At 42.0% G+C, this 22,863-nt stretch overlaps 1 protein-coding gene across 4 annotated transcripts; it reads right to left on the minus strand.

Moving 5' to 3' along the window:
- Positions 1-183: 183 nt before the first annotated feature.
- grin1b (glutamate receptor, ionotropic, N-methyl D-aspartate 1b) lies at positions 184-21,601 on the minus strand. 4 transcript variants are annotated; one of them, XM_028995393.1, is made up of 21 exons: positions 20,984-21,601; positions 18,605-18,739; positions 17,051-17,227; positions 15,193-15,255; positions 14,376-14,473; positions 13,238-13,359; positions 12,458-12,632; positions 11,777-11,921; positions 11,536-11,622; positions 11,306-11,441; positions 11,081-11,208; positions 10,803-10,967; positions 10,155-10,273; positions 9,460-9,572; positions 9,191-9,339; positions 8,731-8,888; positions 8,031-8,192; positions 7,778-7,887; positions 7,341-7,486; positions 4,318-4,428; positions 184-2,149 (listed from the first exon to the last, which is right to left on the minus strand). In XM_028995393.1, the coding sequence occupies exons 1-21, from the start codon at positions 21,230-21,232 to the stop codon at positions 2,084-2,086; spliced, it is 2,814 nt and encodes a 937-aa protein (XP_028851226.1). In that variant the 5' UTR covers positions 21,233-21,601; the 3' UTR covers positions 184-2,083. The 4 variants fall into 4 exon arrangements, with proteins under 4 accessions (XP_028851226.1, XP_028851227.1, XP_028851228.1 ...); XM_028995394.1 differs by lacking the exon at positions 15,193-15,255; XM_028995395.1 differs by lacking the exon at positions 4,318-4,428 and having other exon boundaries at positions 20,984-21,598.
- Between the last annotated feature and the right edge of the window lie 1,262 nt (positions 21,602-22,863).

Consider the following 22,863-nt stretch of genomic DNA (forward strand, 5'->3'; position numbering starts at 1 on the left):
GTTGTGTGATTTTATTGGCACACATGATGATATGACAGATATGACTCTCTTACATACAGAATGCTTCGTTTTTTATGTAAATAAGTACTTAAAATTTTTGTCAACGCACATTTGATGTTTAAAAAATATGTCAGGATGTCATTTTATCTTAAAGCTCTAAAAATATGTAGAAATGTCCAAATGTGCTCCAAAGTCTTTTATTTTTGTTCTGTTCTGTTCCCCATGAAAACACCAGGCCTTCTGTTTAGCAGCACCCTTGTAATTTTCACAAGTATGCAACCATGTCCTTCACCTCCCTGCTAAGTACATTTCAAAATACATACTGTATTTAACAATTATAAAACAAAATGTAAGCACTATTTAAATCATTACTTATTGTCGAGATCAATAAACACACAGTAAACTATGCATTAAAGCAAATCCACAGAGCCAATTCTTCACAGTAATTTATCTTTAGTACTAGTACTTTATGTCATGTTAGCACACTTTATGATACAATATATTGATATATGTATTCCTAGCATCTTAAATACATCAAAAGTGCTTAAAAAGACTGCCAGTTAATGATTTCCCTAGCAGACACAACTTATAATACTGAAAAAGGTAGTGGATATAAATAGTTATTGGTCAAAATATGTTGCAATATTCAACATTCTTCATTTCTCACAATAATGAGCAAAGCCCTCACACTGACTGCTTAAGACAAAAGTGCTTTACAGTTATTCCATGTTCCTTTTTTTATGCCAGGACTTCTAAACACTAAAAAGGTAAAAAAAAAAAAAACATGTTAACAGCTTTAATTATTACATAAATGACCAAGTATCCAACAGAGCAATGACATAGTTGAACCCCAGCACCTAGTGCTGTAGAAATGCAAACATTTACATGTATGTGATTGTTACAGTATTGTAGGCTGTTATTAATGTTTTCCTATTCAACCGTGACATTTGCATATAGAGGTAATTCATCATGGCACAGAAATCATTACAGTAAATTTCAAGCCGTGTGGCGCAAAGGCCACAGCATCCAAGCAAGCGCTCGAAAGGTCCTGTAATGGTGTCTGCACCCTCCTTCATTTACAGAACGTGTCCTCCTGTTATTGTTCATCCAGCCATAATGCAGAATGCGTAGTTTAGGTGTGTGCCCTGTCATGGTTGATATGCTTCCTAATAAATAACAATCCTTAGGTTATAGCTACATTTTGCTTTGCATCTCCTGAAACAACATTATTCGGATCCATGTGAACGCTGATTCATAGCTGAAACAGATTAAATATAAAATGATTTAAATAAATTAAAAACAAACATCTAAGCCCAAAGTACGGACCAAAGCTGAAGGGCACACACACACAAAAAAAAAAGAACTGCAACATTTTTGAAGTGCAGCTAAGAGTGAACTAAACTTGCACTTTAATATTTACAGTAACTCATGCTAGGCTAGCCTACCTTTGTTTATTACTGTACAAAGTACACTTATATGGATATATGCTTTAACAAAACTCGCTTACAAATGAAACACATCAAAACATCTACCAAAATACCGTGTTAGCGTGTTGGGCTACATTTCGTATTACGTGGAGTAAATGTTCAGTAAATGGAGGTAGTGGGACGCGTACACGTCATTACCACACGATGAACAGCAAGATGTGAAATCGACTGTACATATCAATCAAAACCTGTGGTAATTAGAGCAGTTAAATGCGAACCGCGAAACGTGATTAAGCTTCACACATTTTCTCCGGCGCGGTGCCTTTCATTCGCAGGATGGATTATAAAAATAAAGCTTTCATTTGTGCCGGGCCTGGGCTCAGTCTGGGGACACTGGTGAGGATGTGACACTGTGGTTTCACTCCAGTGGGAATTGGCACAGTGTGCCAGTGTGTGATTCTCAGGTCAGACTTTGTAGGCGGGGGGTTCAGTCTTAATTGGCAGGGTGGGAAGGAGCTTTTTTTTTTTTATAGATTTGAACAATGGCTCATATGACTCAGCAGCAAATGGACCAGCAGTTCCGTTTCTTTGTCCTGATCTCTTTTCAGTCACACACCAGTTCTCAGTCCGTCACCGTACCCAACCCGCTTTCTCCATCACACCACGGTGCTGACAGAGGGGTCCGACAAGTTCAGCTGCCCTGTAATGTCTGTGGGGTACGGCTGAAGACGAGAAGGGGAGCAAACAGACAGGAGCGATTATTCACCACATTAAATGAGATTTTCGTTCAATCTAACGGCAATGAACAAGACTGGTTTGCCCTCCCCCATCAAATGCAGTGTTTGCCTTTGAATCGGAAAGATGCACATATGAGCAATGGCAGATTAATGGCAGAGGAAGGTCACATTGCTATGTCATAGCTAAGCTGTTGTCTTTCATCCAATAACTTTAATTATTCTTTAACTGCTGTCTATTTATTTATAGCTTGTATGCCTGTGTGTATACATATGGCCGAGCGCTATAGCAGCATTCAAATATGGGAACTGGCATTTTTGCACAAGTTTGTTTTAAAAGATAGTAATCAATTTATTGTTTCTTTTTTTGTTGTTATGATTCTGTGTGGTTGTTTTAAAGTAAGTAAGTAAGAGTAAGTAAAGCGTGTAAGTAAAAAGTTGACCATTCCTCAGCTACTGTAGAACCAACTGCTCGAAATAGAATTTGTTCTCATTCCGAATCACAGCCCACAGCACCTCCTGCCAGCAGACAGGTGAACAGCATGGGGGAGGTCTACCCTACAACAACCGACGAGTTCATGCTGGAGGAAGAGGAAAGAAGCAGTGTGGCATGTGGTGTGGACGCCGACATTCAAAATCCATTCAAAATCCATTTATAAAGGAACACTGATAAAAAATAATACGATGGTTCACGTCTGGGATGGGTACACTGCAAAGAGACATTTTGATTGCACTGGTGCACCTACTCTCTGAGATGCTGCATCTGCAAAAGCAAACGCTGTGTTGAACGTCCCCAGTTTATGAATGCAATTGCCCTTTATTATGCAGAAAACACCCAAATACCTTGTGTTTGAAACATATGGCAAAAAGCTACATAATATTTTCTCTGCATACAGAAACTCTTGTACAACTTTCTCCATGAGAGGCAGATTTGATTTTATTCTTTTATATAAATATATATGTGTATACGTATTGCTGCTGGAAGAGAAGTAGAAGCTTGTCAGACATCTGTTCTTCAGCCTTCCCGTGCGTGTCAGGTCTCAATATTTTATGCTGCCATTGATTTTGGTTTCCCCGTCTCAAAGAATTTTGAATTATTAAAAAAAAGAATACCCAACAAGCACAGCCAAGGCTTCAAGGCATTATCTAGCCCTCTCCACCTAACCCAAACAAACAGTATAAACCAGGTTTTGTCCACAAAATGAAGTCAGGAACTGTTACCTAAAAAAAATGGTTAGCATATTAGGGAATTTGGTTTTAATTCCTTTTTTATTGCATAATTAATACTGCATTGGTTAAATTTGAATGATCTGCTTGTTTATGCATGAAGGTCTCAATTGAAAAACAGAGACAGATTTATGTTAAATATCAAATGAAAGGAATGACTACGCATTGGCATCACTGCAAAGGAAACAAAAGGGAGCTTCGGTGAGGACAGGGTATTCTGTGAAAGGAAATCATGAGGGGTTATTTTTGCATCCAAAATTTTTGGAAACAATCTCTTTGGCCATCGCCATGACACGGTGCACTGTGAGAGGTTTACATGAGAAATGGTGGGACGTCACCACACAGAATGAGACGGAACCAAAAAGGAAAGTGCAGGACATGGAAATCATCGTGTTACAAAGACCAAGCAGTGGAGGGATTACACAAATATACATTTACACGAGAAGAGAAAAGAAAAAAATAATCACATCCAGGTTAGCCGCAGGAGAAAGACCAGCACAGGCATTGAGGGAAGCTGCTGCACCTAGCCACTTTCGTGCAGGGTCACACCCGTTACCCCCTATAAAAACCCAATCCTATTCCACACCCCTTATAGTATAAGAGGAGGTTAACTGCCTACACCTACCAGCTGATTTCCCTGATTGGGCTTTCCCAACAAAAGTCTGGATGGCGTATTGATGGCTGACTGACAGACATGTGGCCATGACTGTAACTCCATATGTGTGAGGGTGGAGAGAGTCTGGAATGAGACGTGCTTTTTTTTATTTGCTTTTTTTTTTTTTTTTTTTGAAAGAAGAAATGAGATGACAGGAAAGATAAAGAAAGAGAGCAGGAAAGAAAGGTGCAGTGGGAGGAGGCAGAAAAGGCCGAGAGGTGAGGAGAAAATAGAGAGATTTTACAGGGAGGGCGTCATTTCTTCATCTCCTTACCGTGTCTTTGGACGACCTACGTCTCTTGATGTTGGAGGCCAGGGAGGTACTGATGGACCTAAAAGAGGCTTTCGTTTTGGGGTCGGGTTCTGCTCTACCACTTTTTCTATCCTAAAATAAATATATGTAGAAGAATTATTTTCGTTCTCCAAAGGAGTGTGATTGGCTTAAATCTCCAAGCACTACCACCCACTTAACAACTATTATTTCTCTAATGCCTTGAGTCTTAAAATATGACAAGCTACAAGCTCTTACGGTCCACCTTACACCTCCAAATGTCTCGCTTCAGCACATCAGATTCATGCAGAACCCTCAAATCAGAGGACTCAATACAAAAGAAATGTTAGTAGTATTTACATAAACGCTCTACGTTCACTTACAACCTGAGACTTTAAGTAGGAAAAGAACTGCTTAGGATGGCATGATAAATACACGTCCATCCACCAGTTTCCTTAAAAAATAAGTAAACAAATAAAAAGCAAAAGAGCATTGGCAAAATAACAATAATTTGCAAAACCAAAGCACTAAGGACGGAAAGCAGTTACTTTTTTGAGTAGGGGTGGCAATATTGCATAATGAGCAATGAACAACCAATCAATAAGTAAAACGGAAACTTAACACGGCCCCTTCTTGCATTATACCCACGCAGACGGTATAATGGCATTCATACCAGAGGGAGGGGTGAGGGAGCGAACTGGTGATTTGGGGGAAAGGAGGGGGGTGGATTCAGCCAGGGGACATGCAGTACATGGGACTCAAAAAAAAAAAAAAGCAGAATGATATGATATGACGTTGGAACTAGGCCCACATCGTCTTCTTCAGGCTCGCAGACACCTTCCGGCTCAGTGGGTTTTCATCAGCGTGGCAATTTCAATAGCAATCGCAATTAATGGCAGTTCTTGGATTTTGCTCAAGACAACTCTTGGGTGGCTTTTTTCCTCAGTTCTCAAATACAGATCAGATTCAGCATTTTACTTCTCCTCGTCAGAATATGGCCTTATGTAGCAATACATCAGAGGAGATTTTAAAATACGAGAAAAAAACGAGTAAAATGCAGGTGGAGTGGGACCATAGCATTAAAAACAGGCAGAAAACAATGCAGTCGTTCGAACAAAGAGATGGACACAACAAATATTCTCTTTGAACCATCTGTGCTCTCATGTCCACCATGTGGGCCTTTCAGGGACACTGCATTGCACCATGGAAGCACATGGCCCTGATCTGCACCTGGCTAGCACTGTTTGAAGTGGTAATGTAATGAAGTGGTAAGTGCAAATGTTACCACCGTATGAAAAAATACCATCTGATCTGAATGCAGATCATTATGTTTTTTGGGGTGTTTTTGCATTCCCTGGAAAAGCGAGATGATATGCAGGGGCTAAGACACAGAATTTGGCTATTTTTTGTACACATGAAAGTGTATAAACCTGGTGCACGTGCCCTGAGTTTGCACCATATAGATTGCATGGAATTATTTCTTATTCCTCCATTTTTCAAAGCGGATTTGATTTTCTGTGTGATGATCACATTCTAGTCTGAGTTTTATAATGTTTTTTCTTTCCCATCCTCATTACAAGCCCTCATTACAAGCCCTGCATCTATCTGTGGGTGTTGCGTGGGAGTGCAGAGCATACTGTTATGTCCTTTGACACAAATAGGCATTGGCCTCAACAGACTAGAACAACAATCATTTGCGTGTTGTTAATACGAAAGACTGATCGATAACCCCCTTTGCGCTGAACCATATGCTTTTCAATGTGGCCTTTAAAAAATCTGATTTTTTTATTATTTATTGAATGATTTCCATGCACACCATATGTTGCACTGCTTGGACGATGCTTTAGCTGTGTTGTTTCTGCCTACCCAGGGCTGGAGAGAAAGTAACAGAACCTGGCCAAACATCAACTGCTGTGAATTTCTAAAGCACAGTGAGTGGAAAATACACTCACCTTCTGCTTATTCCTGTTCAAAATACATTCATTTAAAAATACATTTTGTAGCTTTATTGATCATACATGTTTTCTATTCCTTATTACGTAGTTTTGTTATTACCACTTATGCATGGTTAATGGCAGCCCAGCAGTTGTTTGCATGCTTTATTGTGTGCCCCTGGTCACAGCAGGCTGAGCTCTTTTACTTTCATACCAACACCTCCCTCATAGAGTAGCTGTGTAACGGACCACCGGCAGGCAGAACTAGAGGGACATCGTTCTGCTGGCGGGAATAAGAGACTCTGATCCCTGCTGAAGCCTGTGGGAACCCGCTGCGCTATTCACCTGGGGTCTGCCCTTGGAAAAGAGCACGGCCCAGCATGCATCTGTCTGTCTTCACAGTGGCATCAGAGCCTCTCTCTCTCCATGGAAGCGCTAGTGTGTTTGTGTTTGGGTGTGCACAGCAAGCTTTTTTTTTTCATTTACCCCCGTATTGCTTTGAGGAGACAGGGGGTTGCTGCTGGAGATGATGGCAAGGCAGCTGCTTCAAGGGCAGTGGAAGATGCGCTGCACAGTAAATCCTACGCAAGGATTTGCAATTGAAGCCTTTAACCTTTTCCTGTCTCAGATAAACTCTGTAATGGAACAAACGCTAGAATTTCAAGATGCTGCTTGGGCAATTAATCATTTCACTGTTGGAAGCACTCGTAGCATGGCACTGTTACAACCAGCGCATACAAATGAATGCATAAATCAACTGTTGCTGACAGACTGGAAAGCTTCCAACAACAAAAGTATAGTGATTACATTAAAGTTGAAAATTTTGATTTTAAAGTTTGATTTTAATATTTACTAACAACGAACTGTTTTGGCCCTGTGGTCTCCGTAGTGATTTTGCAGACGTCAGCGGTATGATGTTGCTGACCTAGATTTAGACCCTCAGGGTGACAATCTGCAATGCATGTGCAGGCAACAACTGACCTCCCATGACTTCATGTATGGCTGACAGCTAACAAGAGAGCTCCACTGTGGACAAAAGCTGATTGGCCCATTAAGCCTGACCACACTGTGCACAGTGAAGGGCGGCCATACCTGCAGGTTCTTCCTCCAGACGTTAACTGCAGCGAAGGCGAGCTGCATCTGCTTCCTGCGGGCATCCTTGTGCCGCTTGTATGCAATCTCGATGAAGATGAGGAAGATTCCGGCAACAATTCCTCCAGCCACCAACATGAACACGCCTGGGAGAAAGAGATATGGTAGTCTGCACACCCCTGATTTAACTCTTAGTGGCCGGCACCACCCCATTCTCAGCACAACAATGACACTGCTGTGGCAGTAGGATTTTGTTAGCTTTGTTGGTAGGAATGGTCATGGGATTGTTACAAACGTCATTGTCAATGGTGGCTTAGGGTCAAAATCAGACCTTGTATGAAATGCTAGAAGACAAGTTGAGCTGAAGTCTCCGACTCTATACATATAAACAGTCTCTAATAAAGTGCAAAGACCTGTGGATTAGAAGTTGATCATACCTGCCATATTTTCAAAGGTAAGAGTGGCTGGGGCATTACTTCTGGAGTCACACTCCTGATATCTCACCCAGGTTTTATCCAGGTCCTCCATGAAGCCATTCTCGTGGGAGCTGTTTCATTAGACACACAAGAGCACATTTTTTCCCCAAATTCAAGAGGACATTGTAAGGAGGAAGCCAAAATGAGACTAATAGTATATTAAAACCATCCAGACGAGAGGAGCACTCAGCTTATCAGTGTAATGAAGCTTCACCTGAGAATAGCCAAGGACACATTTTGTTTCCAAGGGCTGTCCTTGCGCATGCCTATGCCAAATCCAGAGCGGAAAAACAGCTCTCCTGTAGTAACCAGGTCACACTTTTGCGAGGCCTCAAACTCCAGCACAGCCGAATCCCAAATGAAAGCGTGGAGTTTGCTGAGACAAAAAAGAAAAGTGTCAGGCAAGCAATGCAAGCAGTCATTTTTTCATTGATAAAACCCTTGAGGTGTCAAATCTCACCCACCCAAACATCCTTTCATTCATTCTACACTTTTTTTATTTACTTATGTCACATATGTTATGTATTCATTCATTCAACTCATCCCATATGTTAAATGTAATGATTGCTCCTTGAGTAATTAATGAATTCATCTGTTCTAATCAGTTTTAGTGTTTCTTTCGATTTCTTATATAAAGGTGTACTTCACTGCATAATCAACATTCATTCATTCATTCCTTTGATGTAATAATTTTTCATCTATTTGATTAACTCACATTGTTTCACACATTATTGTCACACATTCGCATACTTGACTTTAAAAGTATGCTCAGTGTAAATGTGGACCTAGTACAATGTGAAAAACTTCCATGACGACCTAGCTTGACCTTGACACTTCCTTTACCAAGGGAGTGGAAAGTGTGTCAGCCTGCCCACCGTCTCGTAATTTTAGGCTGCCCCCCAGCCAACACTCACTTGTCCCGCACGGCCTGGATGGCTTCAGCGGCACTCTCGTAGTTGTGCTTCTCCATGTGGCGGTACATGGTGCTCAGCTCAACCTGGCGCCGGAAATAAATGTCCACAGAGCTCTGCTTGACTGTAGCGTAAATGAATTTGTCTGATGGGTTTCGCAGCTGGAAGCAGGACAGAGGCAGAAAATGGGTTTTATTCACCTGCTTTGTCTGCAGGGCAATGCAAGGATTACTCACAGTTTATATTATAGGGGCTTGAATAAAGGACAATTGTCAAGAAAGCCTCTTTGAGGGGCCCAAAAATAACCCGGCGAAAAAAAGGAGCAACGTTTTCTGCTGTCTACAGACATAATTGTATCCTTTCAAGCGCCTGCAGTGTGACATTTGTAGATAATTAAAGGGTCCCTATTTATCACAGCCCAAGAGTTCCTGCTTAGCAGGAGTCCATTCATGACTGCACGCACCCTAGGGTCGTTGATGCCGGTGATGCGCTCCTCAGGCCGATCCAACACTAGGAAGGCTGCCAAGTTGGCAGTATAGGATGCCACAATAATCATGGCAAACCCAGCCCACACCATACCTAAAATCCTCGCTGAAAAACTCCGTGGGGCTCCTGCACAAAACAAGCAGAGGGGCAGCAATAAATGAATTAAACATAGAGGCACTGGTCAAATCACACACTCTGGGCATTCCAAAGAATTCCGCATTAATAATTCCCTTTCCACACATGTACCTTCTCCAATTCCAGAGTTCAGCAGTACTCCCCAGGAGAACCACATTGCCGAGGATAAGGTGAGAGCATCTTCCTCTTCCTCTTCACTATTCACTTTGAACCTTCCAAACGGGCTGTGAATCACACACACATATCAGCATGAGACACCTGCCGAAACGCTTGGACTGCCTCACGGAACGGGCAGGAGTTTAAATAATGCACAGCACAGGGAATTTCAGCTCCACGGCAAACAGATTAACACCCCAGCCCTCTGCCTACATGCTCTCATTAAAATGACTAAAGAGTGCGCTTATGCTGATAAGTTCACTGTGGCTGGAGGTCTGGCAGGAGGAGGGTCACCCTCATGCATGGCATAGCACATTACCCACATACCCGCAGGTTCTTCAGGTTGTCCATTTTTACCATGCATTTAATGCAAATGCCCACGTTAATGACACAAAACAAAACAAACTCTTCGTGAGCTTCTATAATCAAGAATGCGTTTCAAAATTGCTTTGAATATTTTTATATTTTATGTGCTTACATCACCAAGCACAGACAGATATTTTGTTGGATTCCAATTGCAATTTACATTTCATGGTTTAATTAAATTATATCCACATATGTGACAATGGGGAAATGATGGAGTGAGGAGAAACGGCCAAGGTCCTGTGTAGATCTGCAGGACTGATGTTAGCATAGAGGATAGGCTTTACCTGAACCGGTCTAATAGGTAGAGCATCACCGCCACCACATGGACCGACAGACCCACCAGCAGCCACAGCGTGCTCTGAAACGGCTGCATGAACGAATCCAGCGTACTGCGCGGGATTTCCTGCATTACAAGGCAGTGTTACTCACATCCACTACATCATGCTGGCTGGGCAGACATGTGCACTGGACCAAAAGAGTACAGACAGTTTTGAACGTGCAGTCTGCATGGGGAGAGATGGAGCAAAGGCAATAGAACAGGAGCAATGAGAAGACTACTCTCTTCCTCCCTGGAGGTCTATACGAGAAATCCAAATTTAACTCATTCAGAGGTGGTAACATTTAGACAAAGAGCATCAGAGATACTGTACATTGTACTATACGTTAAGCTTTGTAATGAGTGTGCCGTATTTGCCTATACTACTCCATGCAACTGTGAAAAAATTGCCTTCCATCCCTCCATACACTATCTGCACCAGGTTATTCAAGTCAGGGTAGCAAGAATGTCCATTCCTGTCCCAGCATGCATTGGGAGCAAAACAAGAACAATATCAAGAAAGAGCAACAATCATCGGGAATATGACTTTCAATGCCAGGCCTACAAAAAATGTGAACATCATAAATCGACAGAAGTTGCATAAGCGGTGCTGTACCTTTTTGACAAGTATTGTGAGCCCCTGATATTTGAACGGTTTTGAGAATTCTATGTACTGGGCTCGTTCATTGTTTATTGTGAGGGGAGCCACTATCATGTCTGCCAGGCCGCCCAAAAGCTCCCCCATCATGCCATTCCACTCCTTCTTATTGCTGTTATTAACCTGTTAAAGGAATAGACACATTATTTATATTTCGTTTCTATTTTTACCATCGGCTGCACCAAAATAGAAATCTCTCTTTTGAAATGAAAATCAAATGTCCTTTGACAACTTACTCGCTCTTGAGTACCGAATTTTCCATCTGCCACTAGATGTACTTCATAGGTGAAATTCATTGTCATCGCCAGCTTGATCAAGAGATCAATACAGAACCCGTAGCAGCACTGAGGCACAATTGGACGTCCTGGAATTCAAAGAGAGCTCGATGAAAGGTTTACATAACCACACAGGTAAGATCACAGAATTAAAAATGACACAGTTTCAAAATAGCAAGTCGTCACCTGGAATGGTCTCGTTGGGACCAGTGCAGATCACTTTTTTGATTAGGACTCCATTCACCGTGTACTCTTCTTTGCACGTTCCATCGCGCAGGGTTGGTTTGACATAGACAAAAGGCTCCTGGTGAATGGTAACAATCTGCAGCGGATGTGAGAAGAAAAACTGTCAACTCCCACCCTGCAGCTATGCAGAGTTGACATTTTCTACATGTGCTGCATGGCCATGAAAGTACCTTCAACCTCGTAGACATCTGATAACCCCTTGGTTTCTCTGTCTCTCCCCCTGGCCAAATGATCTTCCTCTGCGTGTTCATCACCACCTAGTGAAAGAGTTTCTGCTCATTTATTCCAGTCCATTAAAGGGGAAAAAAGGACAGATTGCGCAACCAATTTATTTGACAGAGAAGTATGGCACACGGTACGTGGGAACTGTATATAAAGATGTTCATTTAAGATTGGCAGCGTTCTCCGTACTTGTGAGCCATTGTAAACGCCCACTGGAATCAGCCGAGTCTTCTGGTAGTTAAGGATGCTGTAGTGGGCGAACCTCCTGTCGCCGTCGTCATTAAACTCCACGCGTCCAGTCAGGCCATCTGGGTACTTGGATGACATCAACACTCTGGTGTGTACCAGAGCAGATAAGCAAAAGATGTTGCAAGAATAGTTTGGTCATATATGACTGAGAAAAATGCATTTAAAAGACAGAACCAAACAACATGGTGAACTAGAAATAGAGAGGTGGCAGGTCTGTGTAGGTTATGTTCAATTGTAGATAATCAAAAACCATAAACAGTTGAATCCTGATTAATAAAACATACCAATTAATAAATGAGTGCTAATTAATAAATTGTTTGACTGCTGTAGTGATGATGGATGACAGTCAGTGATAAACAACGTTCCTATTAGTAATAAAATTGCCTTCTGTGTAAATTAGTTATTTTAATAGCGGTACCTGGAACGCAAATATCTTTCTGTAATGGAGAACCACGGAAATGAACAGGCATGCTAAACCACATGCATCACTTCACAGACCACATTTAATGAGGAAACATGGCTTTTATATAACCCATGTGAACATGAGGAGGCCATGTGAACTCCACCCACATCATTGCGCAGAACATTGTCAAATCTCTACACACAAGTCCCTGATCTCACCGTTTAAAGAGTGGCCCTGTCTTCCAGATGTTGGTGTTGCCCACACAACCTCGTGGAGGCTCTGTGATGTTCTCTTTCTCAAAGAGCTCCTGGATGGACTGTGCAACCACGGCCACCGCGTCGTAGATGTGCGCCGACTCATTCTTGCCGTTGATCAGCTGGAGGCCGAGCAAGCCTACCCGGTCGACAACATTACACAGTGTTCAGTGCTTGTTCATGAAAGCATTCCCTTACAATTAGATTTAGAAAAGTCAACTGAAAAGATGCGTGCACCTAAGAACTGTAAAGATACGTGCCTAAGGGCAAGCAGAAAAGTTGTTAAGCTACAAGGGGTTAGGGTTTTGGTGAGCACACTGATGTGAAGGTTACATGGAAAAAAAAAAGTGCGATTGCATCTTACCATCATATTTCAGTAACACTTCAATGGGCGGGTAGCAAAGCACCACTTACAAATAAACTCACGAAAGCCAGACCTTAAATGTACGTGCACTCAAACCAATATGGATTACCACAACCTCTATTTCATCTTTAGAAAGAAAGAGAAACACTAAAAGAATGAAACATATACGTTAGACATAGAAAGCACAGTACAATGAAGAGAAGATTACTTGTTTAAAACCTTTAAACATGGAGATGTTTAAACGTTTAAACAGTCAGTACACAACAGACACTGATTTGCCGACGTGAATCGCAACTATAATAATAAAAGCAGTAAGGCCAACACATCCAATCTGCCACACAGTCTGTGGGAGAGTCATGGGGCGGAGGAAGAGTACGTACCATCTGGCGCTTCACTCAGAGCTTTACCCGACATCTCCCTTTCTCCTACCAGCCACACGTAGCCGGAGCCTGTCATATTGAGCTGGCGGGCAGCTTTGTAAATGGCCGCGGCTTCATCTTCACTGTGATCGGACAGAAATAGTTAGGACCGACGTCGCTCGCTGCGCGCCACTCCATTATTAATTTGATGGATGTGATGATAACTTCAGGCCAAAAGCCTCTCAACCAAGAGACAGTACAAAATTATTACATAGAGCATATTTGTGCTGAGAATGGATTTAAATGTAAAACAGTTCCAGTTCAAATTCTAAAGCCATGGTTAACTGACCTGTGACCACATCTCATCAAAATAGTTTTTCTGCACAATAGTTTTTTTCAACCACATTCAAATAACCCAAATCCTTTAATTGCTTTGTAAGAAACAAATGGAATAAAATATTTTTTAAAAGAATCCGAAATGGAAACTGAATTAGAGCTGGGTTAGGGGATTGGAGTTAGGGTACTGTTAGTGTTAATTAGGTTTGGTGTCCTAAAGGGTAGGATTAGAGGTTGGGATTAGGGTTAGGAGTTGAGGTTAGGGTTAGGATAGGGTAAGTGACGGAACAAAAAACTATTTAGACAGAAAATATCCTCATTATTTCTGACAGCATTCAGGGCAGAGTGTTCACCAGGCCATGCCTCCTAGTGTACAAAACAGAGATTGCAGTAAACTAACTAACAATCTCATTTTAAACAATATTGAAATGTTATATAACCACCTATCTGCTACTAGGCTAATGCTGCAAGGCCCAATTCCACAATTTTGAAAGAATCTTCAGTTTTAAAAAGATATACTCTAATATCCACAAACCATGAGCACCTAATTTAATAACTGGGGGAATTTAAGAACTGTGGTGTATTTTGTAGCACAACATGATATCACAACATGATTAAACATTCATAAGCTGTCATAAACGTCCTTGTCAAGTGCCAGTGATTAAAAATATATATATTATGTTTCAAATATGTAAATTAGTCTTCATGTTAGCAGGACAGTAAAACGGCTTACACTGGGTATTTGGATTGGATTAAGTCTTGGTTGTGAGTTAAAGCAGCTTGGCATGTGGGGCTGCAATGGGAGGAGAGGATGGATGCCCACCTGGCTGAGAGGATGATGACGCGAGCTTCCAGTTCCTTGGCCTCCTGCAGCAGCGCCGTCAAGTTTGTATCTTGGCTGAACAGTAGGACTTTCTCTGCCTGGGATTAGGGTAGAAAATTAGTCATGTGGGCCCCATATCTCCAATCCTGAACCATGCTCTGCTCAGCTCTTTGGCCCATTTTTTTCTTTCATTTTAGAGGGGAGTTGAAAAATGGAGAAAAAAGTTCCAAGAAAATCTGCTTAACTGAAAAAAAAAAGCGTTGAGGAGAAAAAAAGTTCTGCAATTCTTTTTCTGCATGCAAACTGAGGGAATCAAGACTCCAAGAGGGACGTGCATGTTAGAGGCAAAGGGAGAAGAAGATTGATGCAACTGGAAAGCAAAAAACAGGTGGAGCAAGGGAGGAGGGTGGTGGTGGCGGCTTCTTTCCCCAAAACAACAACAACAACAAAAAAAGTCAGAAATGCTGCAGAAAGGTAGGAGGTAACATCTGGATTGTGCCTGTCCCACACGACCAGATCTCCACGCACTTTGTCAAAGGAATTGACCGGGCAATCTTGTTGGCTTCAATGCATGCATTCCTTTTAAAAAAACTGGGAAGGGGCGATTCTTTTTTTTTTTTTTTTTTTTGAAATTATACCTTTCAAACATAAAACCATTCTCGATTGAAATAATAATAAATACTACAAAAAAAAAAAAACATAAATTGGCGTGCTACCAGGATAAGAATATCTCTGGATCGGTTGTTGACTTTGTCTGGTTTCTAGTTGCTACGTTTGGATAACTGGGGGGCGGCGTGCATTGACCATGCAAGTATACCTTAGGTCCTCGCTTGTTGTCATAGGACAGTTGGTCGAGGTTTTCATAGTTCCTGTTTTTATTCTGATGAATAATGTGCACAGAGAAAATATGCAGACACAGAAGAATATTATAAACAGTTATAAATGGTGTGCAATAAAGCATTCCAACAAATCTCCACTTTTCTGCTTCAAATTGGGATTCCTAACGCTGGGGCTTGCAAAAGCATCAAAGACGGCAGCTTGTCCTGACAGCAACCTGCAAAGTGTTTAAGACCGGCTTCTATACTAAAGTGTACACAGATTATTTAATTCAGCAGCACTGCAGCAAATCATAATGAATCCAATATTCTCTACATATTGAGAGCTGCTCTTTTCAGCATAAATAAATACTGTTTGCTGGCTGCTATCCTCATCTGTGCTTGTAATGACAAGAATTAATTTTCACATATAAACTGAGGAAACACTGTCAGTCCCAAATCACCGAGCACAGTTGGTGGCACGTCTAAACAGCCACCAGAAGGTGAGAAACCATTTTAATTTTAGCTTTGTGTCAATATGCGGCGGTTCCTCTCATTCATGGAGCCAGTAAGCTATGCCAAGCATGCCCACAAACTTCATTTAATTGCATCCTACAAATGATTAGTGTTTCTCTCTTGTTTATTTTCTACTGTTTAACTATGAAGAACCACAAAAATGTCTATTTATTAGGTTCTTCAAGCAGGTACTTTTGTTTCTGAAAAATAAGCATGTGTGACAGATGGAGGAATATTTATATGGTTTGTGATGTTTCATTTTATTATATCTATGAAATCTAGGTTGCACACACATTGATTTTGCCATTCCTTTCTGCCTTCTGTACAACTACCGAAAACACATGGGTTACAATCATTATATGTAAATGTATATGCAAATAGCTGTTAAAAATGTTAATAGAATTCTGCTGTTAACTTCCCCATGTATAACACTTAAAGCAGCATCTTCAGCAGCATCTTTTAGGATCCCAACTGCAGTTTCCGTGAAGTGGTTTTGCTATATATACTAGACTAACACATTTGCACAATACAAAAGAAAAAAGCAGTTTTCTGTGACAAACTGCATTTTGAATTAAATTGATTTTTGTTGTCTGCTTTATGTGCACTCTTTGGGTGTTAAATTTTAAATACAAACCTAACCCTAATATTTAACATCAATAACGCAAACTGCTCATCAGCATCACTGTAACATGGTGGATAGTAGAATTTTGTGCTGTTGGTAGCCAAATGGCCATTGAACTCAGCCATTAACCAGCTAACCCACATACGTCGTAAGTGTCATCCCCACTCTTCCAAATCCTGCCATGACCATTGTGTCCCTTGGTGACAATTAACCCTGCTGCTCCAGGGCAGCTGAACTGGAATAACTGATAAATGAGATAACATGTAACTCTACAGGGACACAGTAATCTAAAAGAACAGTGACCAGAAGCTAGATTAATCATCGGGTTAGAGATGCCCAAGGGCAAATCCCCACTAATGACAGTCAATGATTTTTTGCGCAGCCCCAGCTTAGATCCTTCATTTTGCTCCTGCTGTGGATAGACACGTAGGAGAATTTGACTATGGCAAAAGCAACGTGAGATGAGGAAAAAGTACAAAATATTGCCAGATACCCACTTAAGACGCTGTTGAAGCCTCTGGCATTAAAAAAATGTTTGCCAGTGTTATAAATGAAAAGAAATGTGCTCACGTAACAAAAAAAGAAAAACTGTTACATACACAGAGGATCTCTGAGATACTGAGCATTTATACCTGCACGCAGACAAACGCACACACACACACACATACACACACATATAAACGCACTGGAGTAGGCTTGACTTCTGCAGGCATGCATCTCACCTTTGTTTCCCTCTCTTCCAGCAGCGTCTCCAGCCTCTTCTGAGCGGCTCGGCCTTCGTGGTCATCACTCACAATCAGGATAATGTGGTTCCAGTTGAATTCTCGCATCATGTCAAACCACACCTGGGCTTGGTGGGAGTAGGGTGGCACAGTGCGCAGAAAGGAGAGGTGGATGCTCTGTAGAAGTTACAAAGGCAGACCTATATCAGTCCAAAATTCATGCAGCATTGCCCCATGTGTGTGTTTGTGTGTGTGTGTGTGTGTGTGTGCGTTTGTCTGCATGCAGGTATCGAGGTGTTCAGGTGTGCAGACCCCCAAATGTAAAACAATCCCCATTTTATCAATACAAATTAAAACACTCATTACTAAATATCATATTTTGCACCATCTGCTGTTATTGTATTTTTGGATGGACCATGAACGTAAGACGGCAGCACTTTTTTGAAGGGAACGTTGTAACTGGTAATAAAAATCAATGGCTATTTAAATTTTTTAGTGCATTGGTCCTGAAACGTATTGATTTACACCTGCCTGAAAAAGTATACTGAGATTTGCAACCCCCAATGGTCAACAGTGATACCCAATCATGAATATTTCATGCACTGGATGACTGCCAAATTCTCACAGAGGGTTGGAATATTCTTGTTGATCATAAACCACAATTGTACCATGAACCATAAAATATAACGTGCAAAAATGTTTAGAATATCATTTGCACTACACCTGTGACCGCAATTTAGAGTTCATAATGAATAACAATAAGAAGAAAGATTAAGACGTGGGCTCTTTTTATTTTATCTGTGTCATGAGTTTTTTTTAACAAAATCCATTATGAACAATAAATTATAGTATTAAAAATGCCATATGATGAATTACTTATTTCATGCATGGACCTTATCTCCCAGTGGTGCAGCTGGGATATGATGCACTTAGGTGAGACCTAATATGCTGTTGCTATGATTCACAACAGATTTTAAAATTCTAGGCACAGCACAAACCTCGTGAGCTTGTGAGTCAGAAAATGGGGCTATTGGTTGATGACCAACAAATTACAAGTTGTGATTTCACAATATTTAACTGTGAAAAAAATTAAAAGAGGTTTCACATTAACCACCTATAAAATCTCATTGTTTAGATAGTAGAACCTTTCCCACCTTGGACAACAATGTCAAGCATCAGGCTGCAATAAGGGTAGAGGAAGTAAACCAGTATGGTCAGTGGTGTGGTCTCCTGACTCACTAGTTGAACATACAGAATTCTAAACAGAATACACAGTCTGCATATTAAATGCTTCATAATATAAGAGCAAGTTCATATATCACCCTATTTTTTGCAGCATGTTTTTGAATGTAAGTCTGATGAAGGACAAGTGTGAACCCCTATAATGCAATTGATTCATTAGGACAACCTCAAGTAGTTGTTTAGGGCATTAATTGGCCACAGCGAAAGGACGGCAGCAAACACTTCTATTTCTGGCTGCACAATATTATGCAGTGAATCACGCAGAGACCTTGACAGATGACAGCGGCAGGTTTCCCAAGCGCCTGAACTCACTTTGTCTGAGTAGATGGACATGCGCGTGGTGAGGCCGATCACAGGGATGCGGTAGAAACCTGCAGTGTATGACACTGGGGTGGGCGTCAGGTGATCATTAGACTGGGGTGGGTGGCTCACCAAGATAGCGTAAACCTGCAAGAAATATTTTTTAAATTTAACAATGTGAGACCGTAGAATACTGGTTCAGATTTTTTTTTTACTTTGTCACCTTGTCACAAAATAAACAACAACAAAAAAATATGAATACCATTTCATGTACAGATTTGACCCCCTCAAGGACAGCCATAAATCTTGGTATTTCAGTCACCAATCAAAGTCCTCTGGTTACAGGATATTAGACCTGAATTTGAAATAACTGTAAACACATCAGCCCCAACTTTCTTTAATTGTTGAAAAACAGCCTTGTTACAAACCAGACCAAACTGAGAAAAAGAACGAATTTCTCAAAAATCTGTCAACTCATAACTGCATTTTGTGTGTGTGTGCGAGTCTGTGCGTGCAGGATTGGTCAAAATACAACGATGACTGAATTCTGAATATATTGCCATAAATACAGTGCATCTGGAAAGTGTTCTCATAAAATTGTGTTATTTTAGTCTTATTCCAAAATGGATTAAATGATTATTTTTTTTCATTCACCAATGTATGGTCAGACCGAAGCCACTAAAAGTCTGTAAAAGGCATATGGCAGATTGCCTGGGGTTTGCCAAAAGGCACCCGAAGGACTGTCAGACAATGAGAAATTAAATTCTCTGGAGTGATGAGACAAAAATTGAACACTTTGGTGTGAATGCTAGGCACCACCAGGCACTGGTCATCACAAAGGCCAGTCAATCCCTACAGTGAAGCATGGTGGTGGCAGCATCATGCTGTGGGGATGTAGTCAGGATAGAGGGAAAGATGACTGCAGCAACATATAGAGCCATCCTGGATAAAAACCTGCACCAAAGTGCTCTTGAATGTTGACTGGGGCAACGGTTCATCTTTAAGCAGGACAACGATCCCAAGCACACAGCCAAGATATCAAAGGAGTGGCTTCTCTGACTGTCCTTGAGTGGCCCAGCCAGAGCCCAGACTGGCGAGATCTTAAAATGGCTGTGCATCGATATGCCTATCTAACCTGATGGAGCTTGAGAGGTGCTGCAAAGAGAAATGGGTTAAACTGGCAAAGGTTAGGTGTGCCCATGCTGTCATTATAGGGTGTTGTGTGAAGAAAAAAATCCATTTTGGAATAAGACTTTAACATAACAAAATGTGGGAAAAGTGATGTACTGTGAATACTTTCCGGATGCACTGAATATCCAATAATGTATACCAGAGAAAGAAATGCATTCAGAATACTTTCAGAATATATCTAAAATACATTTTTAAATTTTAGATCTACTGTATCATTATTCCTGTATTTTCTCATGAATCTGTCAATTATATTTTGCGTACCGGCGTCAACTCCACTAATAAACCTTATCTTTATTCATTTTATTATTGTCATTTATTATTCTCATTTGAGCATGCAAAGCACATTCAGCCCTGTGTTTGGACATGCATTCAGATTCGAACCAAATACGGTTGTAAAAACAGTAGGGACATTTTGTGGAATCCCATTATAAAATCCTAATTTATCCGAGAACGAACGTATGCACGCGCGCCTGTGTGTGTGTGTGTGTGTGTGTGTTTGGGGGTGGGGGACGACGACTGTATTATAATCCCTGCTGGTGATCCGGAGACTATAATCTCTCACATCCCGGCCCAGAGACTCTACCCGCTGTCAGTCGCCGAGAACAAAGCAGCTGTTGCCCGCGCATCTGACGCCATGTTGTCCTCGTTTTACGCGCAACGTTAAAAAAAAGAGCGACGACTTGGCCGTTGTGTGACAGCGCGGCGCGAGTGCACGGAAGGGTGGGGGGTGGGTGTCGCTGGGTGTCCACTCGCCGGGCGAGTTCATTATGGGCGCCTGAGGTTCGGCTCTGGCGGGGCACCACCCGAGCCGTCGTGCGTCCTCGCGTGTATAAAAAAAAAAATATGCAAATCAAATCCAAGGGCGTCATGTTCGGGTCATTGGGCCGCCTTTCATTCCGATGGATCCCTGCGCTCCGATCTGGCCATCATGGCTACAGAGACGCTCCCCGACGCTCATCTGTCTAGTCGCGGGTGAGAAGCGGCGAGGAAGTCGCGGAACTTCTGGAGACAATCTACTGTTTATCTGTGCGCTTTGGTCAAATATCCACGCGAAGTGAAGCGACTGTTTCCAAGGGGTCGCAGATTCATATAAAATATTCTATTCTAGACAGATTTAGACAGCACATAGTTCAGCTCACACCAGTATTTGTACCCCATGCATCACGCAGAATTGGTTGGGGAGAGGTCGGGGACGGTCACCTGGTTGGAGATGAGGTCCTCGCAGACGGACAGTGCCATCTGGATGGCGTTGGGCTTGTGGGTGACGGAGATCGCGTTCATCTTGAACTTCTCTTTGCCGTAGACGTTGTTGGCCTGGGTGACCGCGTCCTTGAACACTTGTTCGTACCTCTTCTGGCTGAGGACGGCGCCGATGTTCACGATCTTAGGCTCGCAGCCGCCGCGCGCGCAGGAGCACGAGATGAAGAAGGCGAAGAGGAAGATGCGCATTTTTGCAAGGCGATATATAGATATATGTAAGATATGCTGTCGCCGGACAACAACTGGAATGCGACTTACAGGACCCTGTCCTCTCCCACGACACGCATCGTGGGCTGTGACAGCGCGTTCTCTATTTTCACCTTTTTAATAAAACGGCGATTAAAAAACGACAAATTTAAACGCAGTCCTGACTCCTGTTGATTGTCGCCACTATTCTCAGTTTCCCGTTTCGTGCTTCAAACGAATGACGCGAAAACGAACGGCTTTCCATCGGAGTCGTGGCTCCGTCCGCGGCTCCTGTCTCCGGGTCTGATGACCTGATGCTCGTATCGAGCGCCTGTCCTTGGTGCTGAAGGCTCGTGGGCGCGCGCGCGCGCGGGTGCGCGCTTGCACGCGCGCGCGCACGCGCCCCTTCATCGGAATCGCGCTGTGCAAAGACGACGTTGGGCGGTGACTGGTGCGACGCGCCGGTGATTATTACTGTTGTATCGTAATTGCCCTTGGTTGTCTGATTCTTTTTACGCCAAATACTTCAACGTGGGCAAAAAGTGGGCGTTTCCCACTCGCGACATCGACGTGTCCTTATTTGCTCATTCGTTTAGATTACATGCATTAGATTAAAAAGAAACATAAACGAACAATACAATTTAAGCATGACAACGGCAATCAGATGGCCAAGGTTAGTTACACAAAATGTTTCACTTTTTCCCCCCAATAGGACTAATCTTCCATTTTTTGAAAGCATGCATTATCAGGATTTTACTCAATTTACCAATGGGGGTTCAACCCACCAGGGTCTAAGCGGTCGGGAGCAAGAGAGAGCAACCGCGCCAGAGAAATTCAACGAGACCCCGGTTACCAAGGAAACAAGCATCCCTGGCTGGAGGTGAAAGGGTTTTTTGACTACCATTATTTTATTGTGATCCCTATACTCGCAACAATATAATTACCACAAACGGGTCTGGAGCAATGAAACATGAGAGTCTGTACAGGCGAGGCGCACACTGTCGTTGCATGCAGATCACATCATTACTGAAGCACCAAGAATGCACATTAGCAAAAACATAAATTCTGCAAGCGATGTGAGACACGGACAGAATACTGACTAGATGATCGGAGCCCAGATTTATCGTGCGGAGTGGGGCTGTGTCGTGGTTCTCAGACTCTCTCATTATAACTCATTAAGACTGCACTAAACCGATCGTTGCCCTGAGAAAAACTGTGTCTTGGAGAAGTGTCTGAATGTAAAATTCCGCTTGGCATATTGCCCCACCAGTGCACAGAATCCATGATGGATCTAATCTATGATGTACTAATCTGTGTCCCCAGTCAGCATTAATGTTATTTTATTGAGGCAGATTAATGGTACAGATGCAGGAAACTTCACATTTAACCAAATTAGTCTCACATTTACACACCATTACATATTTGCCACTGGTGTGCCCATTAGAACACCATACATCAATGCAAAGCATTGAATCCACTGGAGAACATGCATGCAGGGGCATTTCATTGTGCAATATGCATTTGGCAATATGCATTTGGCAATCGATGCATCATTCAACCCTGTAGGTGATTGGAAATGCACTTTAAGGTTACTTTGCACTGCATCATATATTCTCCAGTATAATCTTTTTCCC

Source organism: Denticeps clupeoides, chromosome 11 (genome assembly GCF_900700375.1).
Source record: "Denticeps clupeoides chromosome 11, fDenClu1.1, whole genome shotgun sequence".
NCBI lineage: Eukaryota > Metazoa > Chordata > Actinopteri > Clupeiformes > Denticipitidae > Denticeps > Denticeps clupeoides.